The following is an 18779-nucleotide window of genomic DNA, read 5'->3' as shown; positions in this document are numbered from 1 at the left end:
TCTGGGAATAAAAAAGTGTATTGTTTTCAGCTCAGGGTTTTCAGAGCATGGTCATGTACAGTCTTTCCATCATTCTACCATTGCAACTTCATTGGCAGTTCACAGAACGTTTTTGGCCTGTCCATAATATTCATTGCAAAGCATTCTTTGCCATCTTGAATATTTCATCCCTAGTAGTTTGTTTTGATACCATCCAGCCCCATGGTTATTAGTACTTGTGCGCTGAGGACTCCTAGATTGAGGTCTAGCCCAGAGCTTTCTGACCACTCAACACATACATCTTAATACATTCCAGCAGAATTCCCAGTTTTTGTTCTCTTTCCATGTCGGTAAATGACTGTAGTTGCTTGGATTTAAACCTTATTGTCTTCCTTGGCTCACCTTTTTTCTCACACCACATGCACTCTGTCAGCCGTTTCTGAGGGCTAGAATCTGACCACTGCTTAACACCTTCACTACTACGACCTTGCCTGAGTTGTTTCCTAATCGTAGAGAAGCCAGAGGGAGTTTGTTAAAATGTACCTCAGATTGTTACTTCTCTATGCAAAACTCCACCATGGCTTTTCCCTTATTTGAGTAAGTATTGAGCTATCTCTCCATCTCCAACTCTTCTTGCCCTCACTGCTTCAGCCACCATGTCCCTTTGCTGTTGCTTGGACATGCCGGGCATGCTTCTGCCTGAGTCAGAGCTTTGCACTTGCTTTTCTCTCTGCCCAGAATGCTTTCCCCCACTTTAACCATGTAACTTGCACCTTGCTTCGTTTAGGTCCAGTGATCCCTTGCCAGTGATTACCTTAAATTGATGACCTCTCAATGCCCATTGCCCAGCTTTATTATTTTTCTATAGCACATCTTATGGCCAGCTTATAGACTGTGTCTGTAGTAATCTACTTGTTTGTTTATTGTCTGCTCTCTCCCCCCACTAGATGGTAATCTCTTTGAGGTTAGAGATTGTGTGTGTTCTGGACATAGCTCCTAGGCCACCTAGTATGAACTCAGTAAACATTTGCTGAAATAATGGGGGAACTGACAGAATCTCCTCTGGAGACCGATGTTTATTTGATGATCAGTGTTATAACTACATTTAAGTGTTATGTTCTAGGTCCTGGGACTTCTCCTGCCCTCCCTGGTTAGTTACTAGTTGCTGGCATCTTAATTGAATTGTTCTAGTGGCTCTTCTGCTTTTCTCTTTGAATGACATCAGGTTAACAGAGACACCAGGGTTAATACATTTGGTCAACCTAGAATCACACCCAGTTAGAATGGCTCAGACATAGAAAACAGCAAATTGAATTTTGACTGAGACTTCTGTTTTTACTCAGAGCTACTTTGCCTTTTATCTTAGACTTAGAGATTCTAAGTGTTTAAAAGAGCTGCTCCGATGAGTTTTGTGGTTCCATTTTTCCTTTGATATAATTTGTACTTGTGGATTAGAAGTGCATTTTGAATGCTTTTGATTTTTTTCTATAGGTGTGAAGTGTAATTGTATTAAGTTAAATATAAAATTCACCCTGTCATTTCCTTTCATCACATGCTGAGCGCTTATGTGCCATGGTTGCAGATTACTTTGAATCTTAGAGCTCTGCAAACTGAAAGAAACCCAGTCCAACTTAATCTACTTTTGAACATGCTATACAGAGATAGTAAGCCTGACCAAGAATTCCTGTATATTAAAGATTACCGTGGTCCAAAGAAGGCTCTCTTTCATTCTCAGCATTACGTGAAATAAAACTCTACTAGTTTAATTGACTGTGTTTTTACAGCTTTAAAAGGTGGTTTTTCTCAATTGCAGAGGTAAAGCTCATCCTTGTGAATTTCATAGCCAGATGCACCTTTGGCTGTAGTGAGGCCTGAACTTTTTCTTCTTAGTTTGTAATTCCGTTGCTGCTGCTGTGTGTATGTGTTTTATTTAAAACAGCTTTGTTGAGATATAATTCACATGTCATATAATTTACCTATTTAAAGTGTACAGTTGGCTGGGCATGGTGGCTTATGCCTGTAATCCCAGCATTTTGGAGGCCTAGGCAAACAGATTGCTTGAGCCCAGGAATTTGAAACCAGCCTGGGCAACACAGTGGAACCCCATCTCTGCAAAATACAAAATAATTAGCTGGGTGTGGTGGCATACACCTATATTCCCAGCTACTGGAGAGGCCGAGTTGAGGGGGACTGCTTGAGTCCGGTAGGTCAAGGCTATAGTGAGCCGTGATCACGCCACTACACTCCAGCCTGGGCGACAGAGTGAGACCCTGTCTTAACACAACACACACACACACACACACACACACACACACACACACACACACACTTTAGTGCATTTTAGAATATTCACAGATACTGGCAACTATCACCATAATCAATTTTAGGACATTTTCGTGATTCCCAGAAGCAGCCCCATAACCATAGCAGTCACTCTGTATTTACCCCTTGCAACCCTAGGCAACAAGTAATCTGCTTTCTGTCCCTATGGATTTGTCTTTTCTGTACATTTATTACAAGTGGAATCATATAGTATCTAGTCTTTTGTGACTGGCTCTTTTCATTTAGCATAATGTTTTCAAGGTTCACCCATGTTGTAACATGTATCTGTACCTCATTTCTTATTGCTGGATATTTTATTGTGTGGATGTATACCACACTTTATTTACCCATCTGCTTGTGTTTTGCATTTGTCTTTTCCACTTGGTTTTCTGTTTACAGCCATGCTTTGGGAAAGTGAGTTTAGGAATTGTTTTCCCCTTTCAGATCAGGGATTTGATTTCATCGGCATTTGGCTTCCCTTGCCCTTGGCATTTGTGGACACCAGGTTTTCTCTTTAGTTGTGTGACAGCGAAAGCTTCCACTTGACCCCATGACCAGAGCAGGTCACCTATGAGTAATACTGTTCCTAGCAAGCTTCAGGACTTGCCAGTAAACAACAGAATTTTCAGGATATTTGATTATGTTCTCCTGATTCACCCTCAAACATCTGTGGGGAATGACTGTTTTAAGCAATACTTTGAATTTGTCTAGTTTATTTCAGAGAACAAAGAACATGGCAGACTATAGTTTTTGTAATGGTGTTTTATGGATTGCATATTAGTGAAGCATAATTTTGCATGAAGCAACACAGATGCTTAACCCTTTTGAAATCTCTGCAATAGACAAATAATTTGTTTAAAGCAGTAGTTCTCAACTGTGGGCACATTTGCTCCCCAGGGGATGTGTGGCAGTATCTGGAGATATTTTTGTAGTTCTCACTGGGGCAGTGGGTTGCGTTGTTAGAATCTATATGGGTTGAGGCCAGGAATGCTGCTAAATATCCTGCAACGCACAGGATAGCCCCCCACAACAAACAATTATCTGTCCCCAAATGTTAATTGTAGTTCAGTTGAGAAGCCCTATTTAGAGTGAGCAGTGCATTTCCCTTAATCTGCTAAGTAGAAGAGACATGACTGTTGGCAATGTACAAGCTAACTGTATAATTGAAAAAGCTTCACGTTTAAAAGTATATGAAAGCAGTTACTTGTATGAATGAGTTTGTGTGGGTTTTGTTGTTGTTGTTGTTTTTTGAGACGGAGTCTTGCTCTGTTGCCCAGGCTGGAGTGCAGTGGCGCCATCCTGGCTCACTGCAACCTTTGCCTCTCAGGTTCAAGCAATTCTCCTGCCTCAGCCTCCCAAGTAGTTGGAATTACAGGCACATGCCACCATGTCCAGCTAATTTTTTGTATTTTTAGTAGAGATGGGATTTCGCCATGTGGGCCAGGCTGGTCTCAAATTCTTGACCTCAGGTGATCCTCCTGCCTCAGCCCTCCGAACATGCTGGGATTACAGGCATGAGCCACCACGCCCGGCCGAGTTTGTGTGTTTTTTAAAGAAAGACAGGATTTTAAATTTTTATTGGAAACCTCCTGGGGCACCTCATCTTTGGGAATTTTTGCTTCAAATAATAAAGATTATATATTGTTTCTTACTTGATTTTAATTGGGTTGTTAATTGTAGCCTCGAGTTTTGCTGTTTTGGGTACTTTTGCACCCTCTGCAGCGGTCTTGTGTTTTGTTATTAGTATGTCTTTTTGGAAGAAATTGAGAAGCCTTATTTATTAGAGTCTTTTAATCTTAGTTCTCTCAGTTGTTTCCCCAAGGCTCAAGGAGATGAGGAAGTGCTACTATCAGCATTAAACCCAGTCCTCATTAAAGGGTTTATTCTGTGCTGCCTTCTGCTGTGATACCACAAAGGCTGCTCTTTGAATTTGACCTGGGCATCCCATTGCAGTTATTTAGGTTCCTTAAGTAAGCTGTATATTCTGAGAATGAGTATATAAACTCTTAGCAGGATTGATTGAGTTTATTCATTAACCTCAGAGGTAGAGAATTGTGCAGGGGGTATATGTAGCTGTTTGCTTATGTGGTTGGTTTGGGTCAGGTGGAAGAACTTCAAAACATGGAAAAACTCTCAATACCACATAACTTTCAGATAAAAAGCTGTTTTATTTCTGTCTGAGTTTACAGATCTGCTGACTTCATATTTCAATGATATCTTGCAGCTTCATCTGCAATTCTCTGGCATATTTTGAAGTATTCTCTGCATCAGGTTACTGTTTATGAGAATGCCTTACTTCATATTCAGTGAATACAAGTGTTAGAGTGACATTTCCCTTTCCAGAGCAAAAGCCATTACGTCTTCTTTCCCAGGCATGTTGATATGAAAGGCAACAGGAAAGGAAAATTGATTTCCCTTTGGAAGCAAGTCGCCCAGCTGTAGGGTGCCTCTTTGGTTTTCTGCTGCATGCTGGCTGCAGCTGCTTCTCTTGGAGGCAGGGCTAGCAGAGTAAGATGTTCATGTAGGTCTTCCACACGTGGACTGTCTCCTTGTATTCCTAAAGGAGGATGCTAACACATTTTTTGGATACACAATAAATACAGAAATGGCACAGGCAAAAGTACTTGAGGTGCCTCAGTTCCTTACTTAGGCTTTCAGAGAACATGGATTTGAAAGTAAGTTTGTTTGGCCGACACTAACAACTCTTGGTGGAAAACATCTCCTACTGCCAGATAAGATGAATGTTCCTAGACTGCTCTTTTCATCTCAGTAGCCTGCAGCAGCACCTTTTTCACTTAACCTACTGTATTGGATAATTTGGCTTTTAAGGCCATGTCATTTAAGGCAGGATGGCTTTGTGGTTAAGCATATAGGCTCTGGAGTCAGCTGCTTGGGTTCATATCCTAGGTCTCACACATAGTTGTGTGAGTTTGGTCGACTTGCTCAGCCTCTCAGTGCTTACTTTTGCATTGTTAAGATGCACATAACAATAGTACTGACTGAATAAGAGTATAGCTAGGATATATGACCTGGCTTTCATAGGTTTTTCCTGCATAGTTATTTGTTGTGTCTTTTTTCTCTCTCAGATGTATCCAGTTTGGATCATAAATTACATTGTCACTTTGTTATAGTGAAGATTAAATGAGTTGACATGTGTAAAGTGCTTAGTGCATATTAAGTGCCCAGTGAGTGTTAGCTGCTTTATTATTTTGGGGGCATTCCATTATCCCTTCCACCTGCTCTACTTAAATTTACTTTGTACTGCTCTTTTTCCCCTGTAGCTGCTATTTAACTGAACACTCTCTTTGAAGTTCCTCCCACCTGGACTGTCTTTCTCCTTCTCTTTGCATCTCCTTATCCTACTCATGGTTTAGGAACCAAAGCAAGTACCTCTTCAGTTATTTATTCATGAAATATTTTCTCTCCCCAGTAAAAGTCTCATCATAATGCCCTCTTTACTGAGCCAACATATGTGTGAGAGGGTGGGAAGGAAGAAGAAATAATTTATTATTCCTCTTGCTGTGCCAGGCAGTGAGTTAGGAATTGGAAATACAGCAAAGGGCAAAAAACAGTCAAGGGTCAGTCCCTCATGGACTTCTAGCTGGGAGGTGGAGATAGAAGCTAACCAAATCACACAAGTAAATGTAAAACTACAGTTGTGGAAAATGCTATGAAGGGAATTTAACCTGTTTTGGACAAGAAGGCTATCCTCAGGACGTTGCTGTTGAGCTATGACTTGAAGGAAGGGTAGGAGGCACTTAGGCCAGAACATTACAAAGGGTAGGAAGAACCTTAGCAAAGGACTCTGGGTAGGAAGGAGTGTGGTGTGTTCAAGGAACTGAGGGAGGGATAGTGTGGCTGGGTGTAGACTGAAAGACAGTGCTGTGAGATGAAGCCAAAAAAGGATAATAAGCACCTTGTAGATCATGATAAGGATTTGGATTTTTAATGTACCAAAGTGAGGAGTCACTGACATATTGTAAAGTGGGGATTGACATAATGTCATTAGCCTTTTTAAAGGAACACCCTGGCTGCAGTACAGTACAATAATTGTAGGAGTTCAGAGGAGTGGATTTGAAGAGACTAATCAAGAACCTGATTCAGGTGGTCCAGGAAAGCCATACTAGTAGATTGAACTAAGATTTGTGATGTTGGAGGTGTTTGGAGGTATAAGTTTGAGAGAAATTTATAAGGTAACAATGAGATAATTTGTTGATGATGGGATGTAGGGATTAAAGAGAGGAGACAGGAGGATTGCTTGAGCCCGGGAGTTCAAGACTAGCCTGGGCAACACACTGAGACCCTGTCTCTACAAAAAATTTTAAAAATTAGCCAGGCATGGTGGTGCACGCAGAGTATGCCTTTGGTTTGGACATGTTGAGGTATCTTTGAGATATCCAAGAAGAGACCCCAGGTGAACAGTTTTCACATGTGTCTGAAGCTGAAGGGGAAATCTGGTAGACATGTGCATGTGTGGATCCTCCTGTGTGTCCTGGTATCTGATTGCTGATGAATGCATTATATATGAGATTGGCCAGGTAGAAAGTAGAGGATGAGAAAAGAGGGAGTGCCCCAACAGAACTCCTACACTGGTTGGCCTAGTATAAGAAGTGGAGGGAGCAGTTAGATAGGCCCTGGAGAGGATCGTGTCTAGAAAGTGAAAGGAAAAGAGGCCTTCCAGGAGGGTGTGTGGCCAGCCCCTGTCAGCTGCTACTGGATAATCAAATAATGACGAGGAAAATGCTCTCCTGAATTTGCTGCAGAGAGGAAATTGCTTGAGTGGGAGTTGCTTCATGGAATATGACATGGTAGACATGGTCCTTGCCTTTGTGGACTTTGCAGTTAGTGGGGAAGTGATGTAAGTTAACAACTGATAACACTAGTGGGATCAATGAGGGCCATTTTACAGGCAGGATTGTGGGGCAAAGAGAAGGCTGGACTCTGGGTAGGTCTGGGAGGCCTCCTGGAATTGGAGAGCAGAAACGCTGGAGACTCTGAGGGTCAGTAGAAGGTACACAGACAAAGGGGCGGGGAAGAGTATTCCCAGCAATTGGATTCTAGGGACTGAAGGAGTGTCTTGAGGCAGCAGGAGGAGCATGCAGGAGGAGTGGAGGTGGAAGCGGTAGGGGAGAGGTGAGGCTGGAGAGGTGAAGGGGCAGCCCCATAATCTTTGAAAAGGAATGGTGGGCATTGAATTGTATGCTTTAAATGGTGATTCATATGGAATATGAATTATATCTCAATTGAGCTATTATGAAAAAAAGTGGTGGGACGTCAGATATGCTGGCTGGCTGGCTGCACTGGAGGACAGATGGGAGGAAGGCGAAGGCAAACAATGTTTTGTAGTCACAGAGATCTGTTAGAAAGCAGTTGTATTCATCTGCATGAGGGATGATGATGGCTTGAAGTAGGTAAGCTAAGATTCAGTCGGAGCAGTGGGTCCATTACAGAGGTGTTCAGGATGTGTCTGGTAGACTAAGTGCTAAGCAAAATGCCTAGAGTGTGGTCGGGCATTTGAAAAATGTAAGTATGTCTTACTGTGGTTGAGTGAGGAAGAATTAATTGGAGGACTTCACTCACTGTATTTAGTCAAAGTCAAGCATCCTAACAAACAGCCTGGCTTGAGCAATGGAGATGAGTAGAGCTTGAGGATTGGGAACTCAGGAGGAAGGTGCAGGTTTCCTTGGATAAGTGAGTTTTACATGACCCAAGAGGAGATATTTTTAATTTTTTTCTTCATTTGTAGTTAATTCTACATGATTTGTTTCTTAATCATGGAACTGGATAGATTTTACCCCCGCCCAAATAGATAAGTTTCTTGAGGATAGGGGTGTTTTGGCTACCTTTGTATCTTCCATAGCTTATTATCTACCGTAGTAGATGTATATCATGACTGAAATAAAAATATATATTATTGATATTTTACGTTTGTAAAGCACTTTGCAATCTATAAGTACATTTAGATATAGTATACTTGTGTAATTCTCAACAGCAGCATTGTGAAATAGGTAGGTCTTGTCCCCTTTTACAGCAATGAAATTGCGACTCAGATAGGTAGAGTGATTTGCCCAAGGCGGTGCAGCAAGCGGCAGTGCTAAGAACTTGGATCTTGGCTTCTCGGTCCAGTATCCCCAGTTCTGTCCTGGGCTCCTTCCTTAATCTTAAGTACTGACAGGAAGTGATTTTCTTTTTTTTGCTTTTTAAGAGACAGGGTCTCACTGTGTCCCCTAGGCTGGAGTGCAGTGGTGGTGATCACAGCCCATTGTAGCCTTGAACTCTTGGCCTCAAACAATCCTCCCACCTCCCACCTCAGCCTCCCGAGTAGCTAGGACTACAGGTGTGCACCACCACACATAGCTAATTTTTAAATTTATTTTTCTTTTGTAAAGATGAGGTCTTGCTGTGTTTTCCAGGCTGGTCTCAAAACGATTGCCTCTTTGCCTCAAATGCTTTCTCCACTTTGTTATCCCACAGTGCTGGGATTATAGGCATGAGCTGCTGTACCCAGCCAGGAAGTGGTTCTCTTAAATGAGATTTGGACCATGAGTGTGACTGAAATTTTTGTGCTTTATCTGAATTGGTTTTGAGAAGTAGTGTGAGGTGTTTGTGGGTTGGCTTCATTTTGAAGAGGTAAGATGGTGTTTGTAGAGGCTGAAGTAACCTAAAATGAAGAGTAATTCTGTATATTGGCTCTGTTGAAAGCTTTGATCCTTTCCCCTCGATTAAGTGGGGAATCTAATAGGATCAAAAAACTGTGAGGAATCTGTCCTTCAACTAAATAGGTGAAGCTGCCATTATTTGAGCTTTGGCACCTGCCCACATATTCTTACTTAAGATGAAATGATGATGTATAATCTTCTAATCAGGAAATGATTGAGAGGAATATACTTAAAAAGAGTCCTAAGGGTACTGCCTTTGGAAATGTGTAACTCCTAAGTCTATTTTGAATATCCTCTCCACTCAAGCGTGAGCAATAAATGTTTTTATGAGTTTTAAAATTTTTGTCAAAAAATTGTACTCACTTCCTGGGTGATCTCATTCAGTCTCATGGCTTTAAAAACTAAATTATTATCTCCAGCCTGGACCTCTGCCAACTTAGACTCTATGTGATTTTCTAGGCTTCTTGATCAAGCTTAACACATTCAAAGCCAAATTCCTGGTCTCCCCATGAAACTCAAATAGCAGCTTCATCCATCCAGGCCAGATTCCTTTTTCTTTTTTCCCTCTCTCTCTCACCTCACAAGTTTATCAGCACATCCTATTTATTTGACTCTTACCTTTAAAACATACAAACATGAGACTTTTCCCATTCCCTGTTGCTACTACTCTAGCCCTTCCCAGCTGCTGCTTGTCTTCCCTGGGTGATCGTGCCCCCTGTGCCCCTTGAGGTTTTTCTCAGCGGCCAGAGTGATCTCTGGTAAACAGAAGTCAGATCATGCCTTTCTTTGCTACTCACATCCCTGCTGAAGTGTCATTCGAGTAACTTCATTTCACTTGAGTAAAAGCCAGAGTCCTTTCCCTGGCCCATGAGGCCTGCCAGGATCCAGGTCCACCTCCCCCTGCCCCTTCAACCTCTGAACTAATCTCTGACCTCTCTCCCCCTTCTCGTGCTACTCCTGCCCCTCTGGCCTCCTGTGTCTTGAGTGGGCTGGCTCGTTCCTGCTTCTGGACCTTGCACTTTTTCCCCTCTTCAGGAATCACCTCCCTTCATGTATCCTTGGCTTTTTCTCTGATGCTGCTACTCAGGGTCAAAGCCCCCTCAGAGAGGCCTTCCCTGAACATCTTGTTTAAAATTGCAGTCCTGCCACACTGTCTGTCCACCTTAGATTTCCCACGTAAGATCTTCTCATTAGGTATGGTGCCTTTTGTTGGTGGTCTCTCTCCACTGCTGAGCACATAAGCTCAGGATAAGGGCAGGGGTTTTGTGTTGAGTTTTCTGCTGTTTACCAACACCTGGAGCTGTAAATCGCACATAATAGGCATTCACTTGACATTTGTTCACTGAGTAGCTGAAGCTTGTTGTAAATCTGAAATGTATTCTAGATTAGATTTTCTTCTTTTCTTATTTAAAGCATGTTATAATGTGTTTCCTGTTTCACTGGGTTGGGTAGTGATTGACACAGATATTTTCAATGTTTTTGGCTTTCTGACTGGAGAAAAATAGCTCTGGGGGCAGAATGAGTGTGTTTCTTAACTCTGTGTGCATGAATCATCAGCACACGTGAATCATGGATGAAATGTAGGAGAAGTTGCCTGTGAAGAGCTAGAGACCCTGGCAGCACAGGCAGCAGGAGTTCTTGTGCAAGCCAGATAGGGTTGAGCTCTGAGACAGCTGCACTGGAATCCTACTTTGTGCCCATTGGCTGCGTGGCCTTGTGCAGATGATCTCTTCTGAGTTCTGTAGACTGTGAAGCGAGGATGACAACTTCTGTCCACCTCACTTCATGAGTTGAAAGAATCAGATGAGGGACTTGCTCTGTAAACCTCATGTTGCTATAATAAAGATGCTGTTGTTGTATCGTCTACTTTGTAGATCATTTCTATCAAATTGAAGTGACAACTCTCCTTCTCAGTGCCATCTGGTTCCTCTCTGGGTCTCTTTCTTTAGCTGTCACATCATTGGTATGTGTTGATCACTGTACACTAAGGCTCAGAAGAATTACGATTCGTATGTTCAACGTAGAGAAAAAAATATATTCCCATTGAGCTGTATTTTAGAGCCAAATGTAAATGGTAATTGGATTGACTTTTGCTTAGATTATTAATGTTCATCCTTATCTGAAAGTTGGTTATATAAATATGTCACTAATCTATAAATGATATGGTATTAATTATTCATATAATTTAATATATTAATATAACATGCAGATAATGTAATATATAGATAGAGTCAACTTTCAGATAACTCAGAACATTGATTTTATAAATATACACATATACTGAATTTCGTTTTATAGACATCTTTATTGTTTCTTGAATTTTTAACTTTCTTGCTCACTTTTGGCAGAAACAACTCTATTTTCTTTGTAAATAGAAACAGTGTATGATTTTGTAGTGAGTAGTGTTGAATGTACAATTTGGACTTACTATTTTTTTCTCTTTGAGTGCTGAAAAAATGTTTTCTACACAGTTTTCTGGAGCAGTTATCTTGTTAACCCCAGGGAGAATGATTTTTTTTTCTTAAAGTTATCAGAAGTGTTTCTGTCCGAAACTGCAGTTGCAGTGGAGAGGTTTTCAGCCCAAGCTTTTCATTCTTTTTGGACTCCCAGTAGACACTGATGAGTTTTCAGGGTCAAAGAGGAACATTTTAGCAATGGTGTTAGCTGATCGTTTTTTGTTTATTTTTTATTTTGAGACGGAGTCTGGCTCTGTCTCCCAGGCTGGAGTGCAATGGCACAATCCCGGCTCATTGCAGTCTCTGCTTCCTGGGTTCAAACGATTCTCCTGCTTCAGCCTCCCAAGTAGCTGGGATTACAGGCACCCACCACCGCACCCGGCTAATTTTTGTATTTTTAGTAGAGACAGGGTTTCGCCATGTTGGCCAGGATGGCTTCGAACTCCTGACCTCAGGTGATCCGCCTGCTTCAGCCTCCCAAAGTGCTGGGATGACAGGCATGAGCCACCGCCCCTGGCCTGATAGTTTTCTTTCTTTCATGATTGGCTCGTTCATGCTCTAAACTTAAGACTTGTCGAGGAAGTAGTACGTCTCTGTATTTTCAGTTGCTAGCACTAGTAGCCTTGGACTTGGACTAGGGAGTTTAGTACCAGGACTTGGGAGTTTATGAATATCTGTTTAGCAGACGGTTCATCTGGGCAAAACTTTTATAGGCAGTGATAATTTTTCCTTTTCTTGAAATATGTTTAGAAAATAGAAATCCTATTTGAAAGCATGTTTCTTACATAGAAGGAAGTAGTCTAGTTTTGTGCTACATGCGTTCCTTCTTCTAATGTAGCTTATGATGCATGATTGTTCCTTCATCACCTATCTCCCAAAGACTAAATACTTTCTATTTTGCTGAATGTCTAAGGATATTTGAGATGCTTATGAGGAGGTCTTTTCTGGTATGAGGTTTGACGTAAGAGCGCTGCAGAGAATATATGGTAATTGTTATGGTTTTAGCATGACCAAAGAGAATTTTCTTTTTTCTTTCTTTCTTTTTTTTTTTTTGAGATGGAGTCTCTGTCGTTGCCTAGGCTGGAGTGCAGTGGCGCGATCTCAGTTCACTGCAACTTCTGCCGCCTGGGTTCAAGCGGTTCTCCTAACTCAGCCTCCCGAGTAGTTGGGAATACAGGCGCCCACCACCACGCCCGGCTAATTTTTTGTATTTTTAGTAGAGATGGGGTTTCACCGTGTTAGCCAGGATGGTCTCGATCTCCTGACCTCGTGATCTGCCCACCTCGCCTCCCAAAGTGCTGAGATTACAGGTATGAGCCACCATGCCTGGCTGACCAAAGAGAATTTCTCTGCATCTGAAGCATATAACTGCAAACTGATTTGTTTGTGGTTGTTAAGTAAAGAAGACCAATCTTTTGTTTGTTTATGTGCACTGTTTCCTTTCTTGCCCTAGTTGCATGAGAAACAGAAGCTTCTTAGATTGATCAGTTGCCTCCTTTTGTTGCATTTGAGCGTTGAGAACAAGGACCATGAGTTTTCTCCTCCATTGTGGTTTTAGTTCTAACACCTGGCACCCAGTATTTAGTAAAGATTTGTTGAATAAGTGAGATAGGGTATTGGGGAAGATCATAAGAAAAACAAAAGGTAAATTATTTGTTTATAAATTTATTGTTAGGTCTATTCCAAAACTGACTTAGAAAGACACAATTTTTTCCTGCTATAAAATATTTGTAAGAACTGTGTTGGGTTGGAGTTTGGGATTCACTTTTTCCATTGCAGATGCTTAAAAACCTCAGACTTTTCTTGTTGGGTTTCTTTTTGGGGAGGACTTTATTAGGGATACCATTTATAGTACAAATTTGGAAGACTGTAAAAACCACTTAATATTCCCGAAAGATGGAAGGTTGTTTCTGGAAGATGTTACGTTTTGTTAAGGCAGAGATAATACATTTTCTTTTCTTTTTTGAGACGGAGTCTTTTGCCCAGACTGGAGTGCAGTGGCACGATCTCGGCTCACTGCAACCTCTGCCTCCTAGATTCAAGCGATTCTCCTGCCTCAGCCTCCCCAAGTAGCTGAGACTATAGGCATGTGCCACCGCGCGCAGCTACTTTTTGTGTGTTTAGTGCAGACAGGGTTTCACCACGTTGGCCAGGCTGGTCTTGAACTTCTGACCTCACGTGATCCCCCCGCCTTGGCCTCCCAAAGTGCTGTGAGCCACCACAAAGTGCTGTGAGCCACATACAAAGGTGTGGACCACCACGCCTGGCCAGTAATACATCTTTAGAGAGATTATTTTCCTTGGAACATAACTGAAAATGGTAGGATGAAAAGATGTGTAAAATGTAACTGAAGGTGGAAAAATCTTGCTCTGAAGCTCTCACTTTCGTTTAAGTTAAATATTATTTTTATTCTTGAAGGAAGTTCTAGGAGTTTGTAGAAGTAGCCAGGAAATATCTTTTAGAATATAGTGCTCTATGCGATATCTTGAGACTTTTTTTTTTCTTTTCTTTTTTTTTTTTTTTGAGACGGAGTCTCTTGCTCTGTCACCCAGGCTAAAGTGCAGTGGTGCGATCTCGGCTCACTACAAGCTCCGTCTCCTGGGTTCACGCCATTCTCCTGCCTCAGCCTCCTGAGTAGCTGGGATGCAGGCACACACCACCACACCCAGCTAATTTTTGTTGTATTTTTTATTAGAGACAGGGTTTCACCATGTTAGCCAGGATGATCTCGATCTCCTGACCTCGTCATCCACCTGCCTCAGCCTCCCAAAGCGCTGGGATTACAGGCGTGAGCCACCGTGCCCGGCCTGTCCTGAGACATTTTTGACAGTGCTGTAAACTATTACTGTTTTTTCAGGTAGAAATATTTTATTTTATGTTGGAGATGGGATCTCGCTTTGTTGCCAAGGTTGGTCTTGAACTCCTGGCTTCAAGTGGTCTTTCTGGCTTGGCCTCTCAAAATGCTGGGATTACAAGGCATAAGCCACAGTGCCTGGCCTGGAAATAATTTTTGCTACAGATTTCTTTCCTCTTTACATTAATATTATGGGTTATGAAGCTCCTTTTGTATAATAATACCCATTATATGTTGTCTACCAGGGTATTGCTTTGCTTTTTCTTTAAAAAGGAGAAAACATGTAAGGTAGAGGAAGTATAGTTTACTCTTAGGCATTCAGGCAGTTTTTATTATTGGTGTCGTAGAAAACCCCAAACCAGTTGCTGAGACCAAAAACTGTATTTTTAAAATTTTAACACTTAATTTTTCTCCTGTGGCTTGTGTGAAGTTTTTAGGTGTAAAGCATGAATAAGTAAGAGATTCATTTAACAAAACATTATTTTAGGAAACAAATATGAAAAAGCGTTAAAGTAAAACCATTCTTTTTTCTCTCCTAGCATTTTTGAAACGTTGGGGTTGTTGGAGTGGTTGGATTTTCCCTGGAATTGAGTGAGAAATTCAGAAGACTGAAGCCCAGGCTTACTGTCTACCTTTCACGGAGGCCTAGCCGTGAGAGGACAGAAGAAGGCACGTGGCGAATCATGACAGCAGACAAAGACAAAGACAAAGACAAAGAGAAGGACCGGGACCGAGATCGGGACCGAGAGAGAGAGAAAAGAGACAAAGCAAGAGAGAGTGAAAATTCAAGGCCACGCCGGAGCTGTACCTTGGAAGGAGGAGCCAAAAATTATGCTGAGAGTGATCACAGCGAAGACGAGGACAATGACAACAATAGTGCCACCGCAGAGGAGTCCACGAAGAAGAACAAGAAGAAACCACCGAAAAAAAAGTCTCGTTATGAAAGGACAGATACCGGCGAGATAACATCCTACATCACTGAAGATGATGTTGTCTACAGACCAGGAGGTAAGGAGCCTTACGTTTGGGTCTTGCCAGTGTTTACAGTGGGGGAATGATCTTAGCATTATGGTGAAATAAATACGCTTTGTACACTTTAAGGAAGGCTTGGAATCTAGAAGAGTAGTAAACTTAATTTGGTAAACATGTGACCCACTTTTGGTCAGTTAGGTTTACCCACTTCTTGCTTGTGTCTTCCTTAATTTGGTCTTGTGTCCTGGTTTATGCATTCATGAGTTCTTTTCTTATTTTCCTATGCTGCTTGTTCTCTAACTTGACCATCTGCCTAGTATTTTTTTTGTCTTTTGAATTCATGCTTGCGTTTTAATCTTCAATCATAAATGAGACTGTGGTGACCCTGCAGAATTGACTGTTTGGTGGAGACAAGTAAACCTTAAGATTCTTGGAAACAGGAAATTTTACCTTGGGACAGGATCGACTAGACTCTAGAGAGGTACTTTTTAAAAATGGCCTTTAGGCCAGGCATGTTGGCTCACGCCTGCAATTCTAGCACTTTGGGAGGCTGAGGTGGGTGGATGACCTGAGGTCAGGAGTTCGAGACCAGCCTGACCAACATGATGAAATCCTGTCTCTACTAAAAATATAAAAACTAGCTGGGCTTGGTGGTGTGCACCTGTAATCCCAGCTACTCAGGAGGCTGAGACAGGAGAATTGCTTGAACCCAGGAGGCGGAGGTTGCAGTGAGCTGAGATCGCGCCACTGCTCCAGCCTGGGCGACAGGGCGAGTCTCTGTCTCCAAAAAAAAAAAAAAAAAAAAGAAAAAGAAAAAAAAAAGGCCTGAAGATCAGAGATTTATTGCTCCTGCTAACTTCCTTTTCCAAAAATTTGAGCTTCAGGCTCTCTAATCAACGATAATAGAAGTCATCTAACCTGCTTGGTTTTCCAGAAAATGTATTATGGTCATGACAGTATATTGTGGCTTATAGCATTGCTCAAGAAAAGACAGACTCAACTTTTAGATGAGATCAGGGAAACAAGTGAGTCAACACCTGTTGAACACTAGCAAAGCCTTTTCTTTTCATTTGATGTATTGTGTGTATTAAGACACCCTTTTTAGGCTGGGCACAGTGTAATCCCAGCACTTTGGGAGGCGGAGACAGAAGGATTGCTTGAGCCTAGGAGTTCAAGACCAGCCTGGGCAATATGGTGAGACCCTATCTCTACAAAAAATTTTTACAAATTAGCTGGGCCTGGTGGCATACACCTGTAGTCCCAGCTACTCAGGTGGCTGAGGCAGAGCATCACTTGAGTCTGAGAGGTCGAGGCTATAGTGAGCCATGATTGCACCACTGCATTCTAGCCTGGGCGACAGAGCAAGACCCTGTCTCAAAAAAAAAAAAAAAAAAAAGATACTTTTCTTACAGAAGCCAGTAAAACCTAGGTGAAATCATTTTGTTTGAGTTACTTTTACTGTTGAAGAGTGACATGAATTTCGTATGAGATGTAATTAGCAGATTAAAGCTGCCCATTTTTATGTTTTTCTGAGAAAGAGATTAAAATACTTCACTGTGTTATGTCCATAATCTGAAACAATCATTTTACTGAGGAATGCTGTTACTGTTCTGAACTTCACATCAAGTTCCAGATTTTCATTCTCCCACATAGGAGTTTTTTAAATTTCAAAAGATGTCAGTGGGGCTGGGTGCAGTGGCTCGTGACTGTAATCCCAGCACTTTGAGAGGCTGAGGCAGCGGGAGGATTGCTTGAGCAATGTGGAGACCCGCCTGGGCAACATAGTGAGACCGTATCTCTACAAAACAGTAAAAAATTAGCTGGGAGTGTGATGAGACTGTAGTCCCGGCTACTCAGGAGGCTGGGGTAGAAGAATCTCTTGAGCTCAGGAGGGCAAGGCTGCAGTAAGCCCCGTTCACATCATAGCACTCCAGCCTGTGCAGCAGAGCAAAACCCTATCTCCACCCCTCCCCCCTGCAAAAAAAAAAATGTCAGTGCTAGAACCTAATACAGACAAATTTGCATTCACAACTACAATTTCTTGGTTGAAGATTAACTGAGAAGCTATTTGTGTGATATAAATTGATCAGAGTGGAGGTTTTAGAGCAGTTAGAAATCTGCTGTAAGGGTTAAATGATGTATGTAGGTTACAGTACTGTCTGTATTTATCTTTGATTTAGACTCAGCTATTGGGCAGTAAGAATTTCTTAGTGACTGAAGAATCTCTCAGAGTTACCACAGATTGCTTGTTTAGGGCGTATGCACATCTAAATCATGGGAAAGGAACAAAATCTGTTAACTCTTTTTTTTTTTTTTTTTTTTTTTTTTTTTTTTGAGATGGAGTCTCGCTCTGTCGCCCAGGCTGGAGTGCAGTGGCGTGATCTCGGCTCACTGCAAGCTCCGCCTCCCGAGTTCACGGCATTCTCCTGCCTCAGCCTCCTGAGTAGCTGGGACTACAGGCGCCCACCACCGCGCCCAGCTAATTTTTTGTATTTTTAGTAGAGATGGAGTTTCACCGTGGTCTCGATCTCGTGACCTCGTGATCCACCCGCCTCGGCCTCCCAAAGTGCTGGGATTACAGGCGTGAGCCACTGCGCCTGGCCAACTCTTTTAGATATAGATTACATTATGATAACTTCAGTATAGGGAAAGATTTATTTATTATCCTTTCTCTTGATAACAATCTAATGTGGTAATACAGTTTAGATCATTGTCAAAAGGCAAGCTGCCTTGTGCAGTATTGAATGCTCACCTTTCTCAACATTTATAATATAGAACATTATTCTGGTGTCAGTGGGACATTTCACCAAAAATAGTAGTCAAATATGTGTGGAAAATGCCTGTACAGTCTCCCTCATGAGAGTCAGAATTAGTGACTCCTAGAAGCCCCACGGTTAAGAAAACCTCTGTAACATGAAAAACACTGGCTATTTTTCTCATTTATGGGACTGTGGCACCCTGTTTCTGCTGAATATCTCCCTAAAAATAGAAATCAACCAACAAACCAAAAACCGTCTTGGATCTGGGCACAGTGGCGTGTGCTTTTAGTCTCGGCTACTTGTGAGACTGAAGTGGGAGGATCTCTTGAGCACGGGAGGTCAGGGCTGCAGTGCTCTATGATTATAGTGAAATTTTTACAAATTAGCTGGGCGTGGTGAACTATGATTATAGGAAGTCCTCCTGATATGGTTTGGCTCTGTGTCCTCACCCAAATGTCACCTTGAATTGTAATAATCCCCACGTGTCAAGGTCCGGACTAGGTGGAGATAATTGAATCATGGGGGCAGTTTCCCCCATCATGTTCCTGTGATAGTGAGTGAGTTCTCACAGGATCTGATGGTTTTATAAGGGGCCTTTCCACCTTTGCTCAGCCCTTCTCTCTCTTGCTGTCATATGAGAAGGATGTGTTTGTTTCCCTTTCCACCATAATTGTAAGCCTCCTAAGGCCTCCCCAGCCCTGTGGTACTGTGAATCAATTAAACCTCTGTCCTTTATAAATAACCCAGTCTGAGGCAGTTCTTTATAGCAGCGTGAGAA

General features: G+C 42.0%; 1 protein-coding gene across 3 annotated transcripts in view; it reads left to right on the top strand.

Annotated features, from left to right (window-relative positions):
- RERE (arginine-glutamic acid dipeptide repeats) overlaps nt 1-18779 on the top strand; it is a 462172-nt gene that overhangs the window by 146411 nt on the left and 296982 nt on the right. For all 3 annotated transcript variants that reach the window (XM_030805464.1, XM_003274304.3, XM_030805463.1), the window contains exon 2: nt 14810-15278. In XM_030805464.1, the coding sequence (XP_030661324.1) occupies nt 14954-15278 (325 nt within the window). In that variant the 5' untranslated portion in view covers nt 14810-14953. The remainder of the gene's footprint in view (nt 1-14809; nt 15279-18779) is intronic.

Source organism: Nomascus leucogenys, chromosome 24 (assembly GCF_006542625.1).
Source record: "Nomascus leucogenys isolate Asia chromosome 24, Asia_NLE_v1, whole genome shotgun sequence".
NCBI classification, from domain to species: Eukaryota; Metazoa; Chordata; class Mammalia; order Primates; family Hylobatidae; genus Nomascus; species Nomascus leucogenys.
Note: the sequence above shows the minus strand (reverse complement) of the source record. Positions and strands in the feature narration are given on the sequence as shown.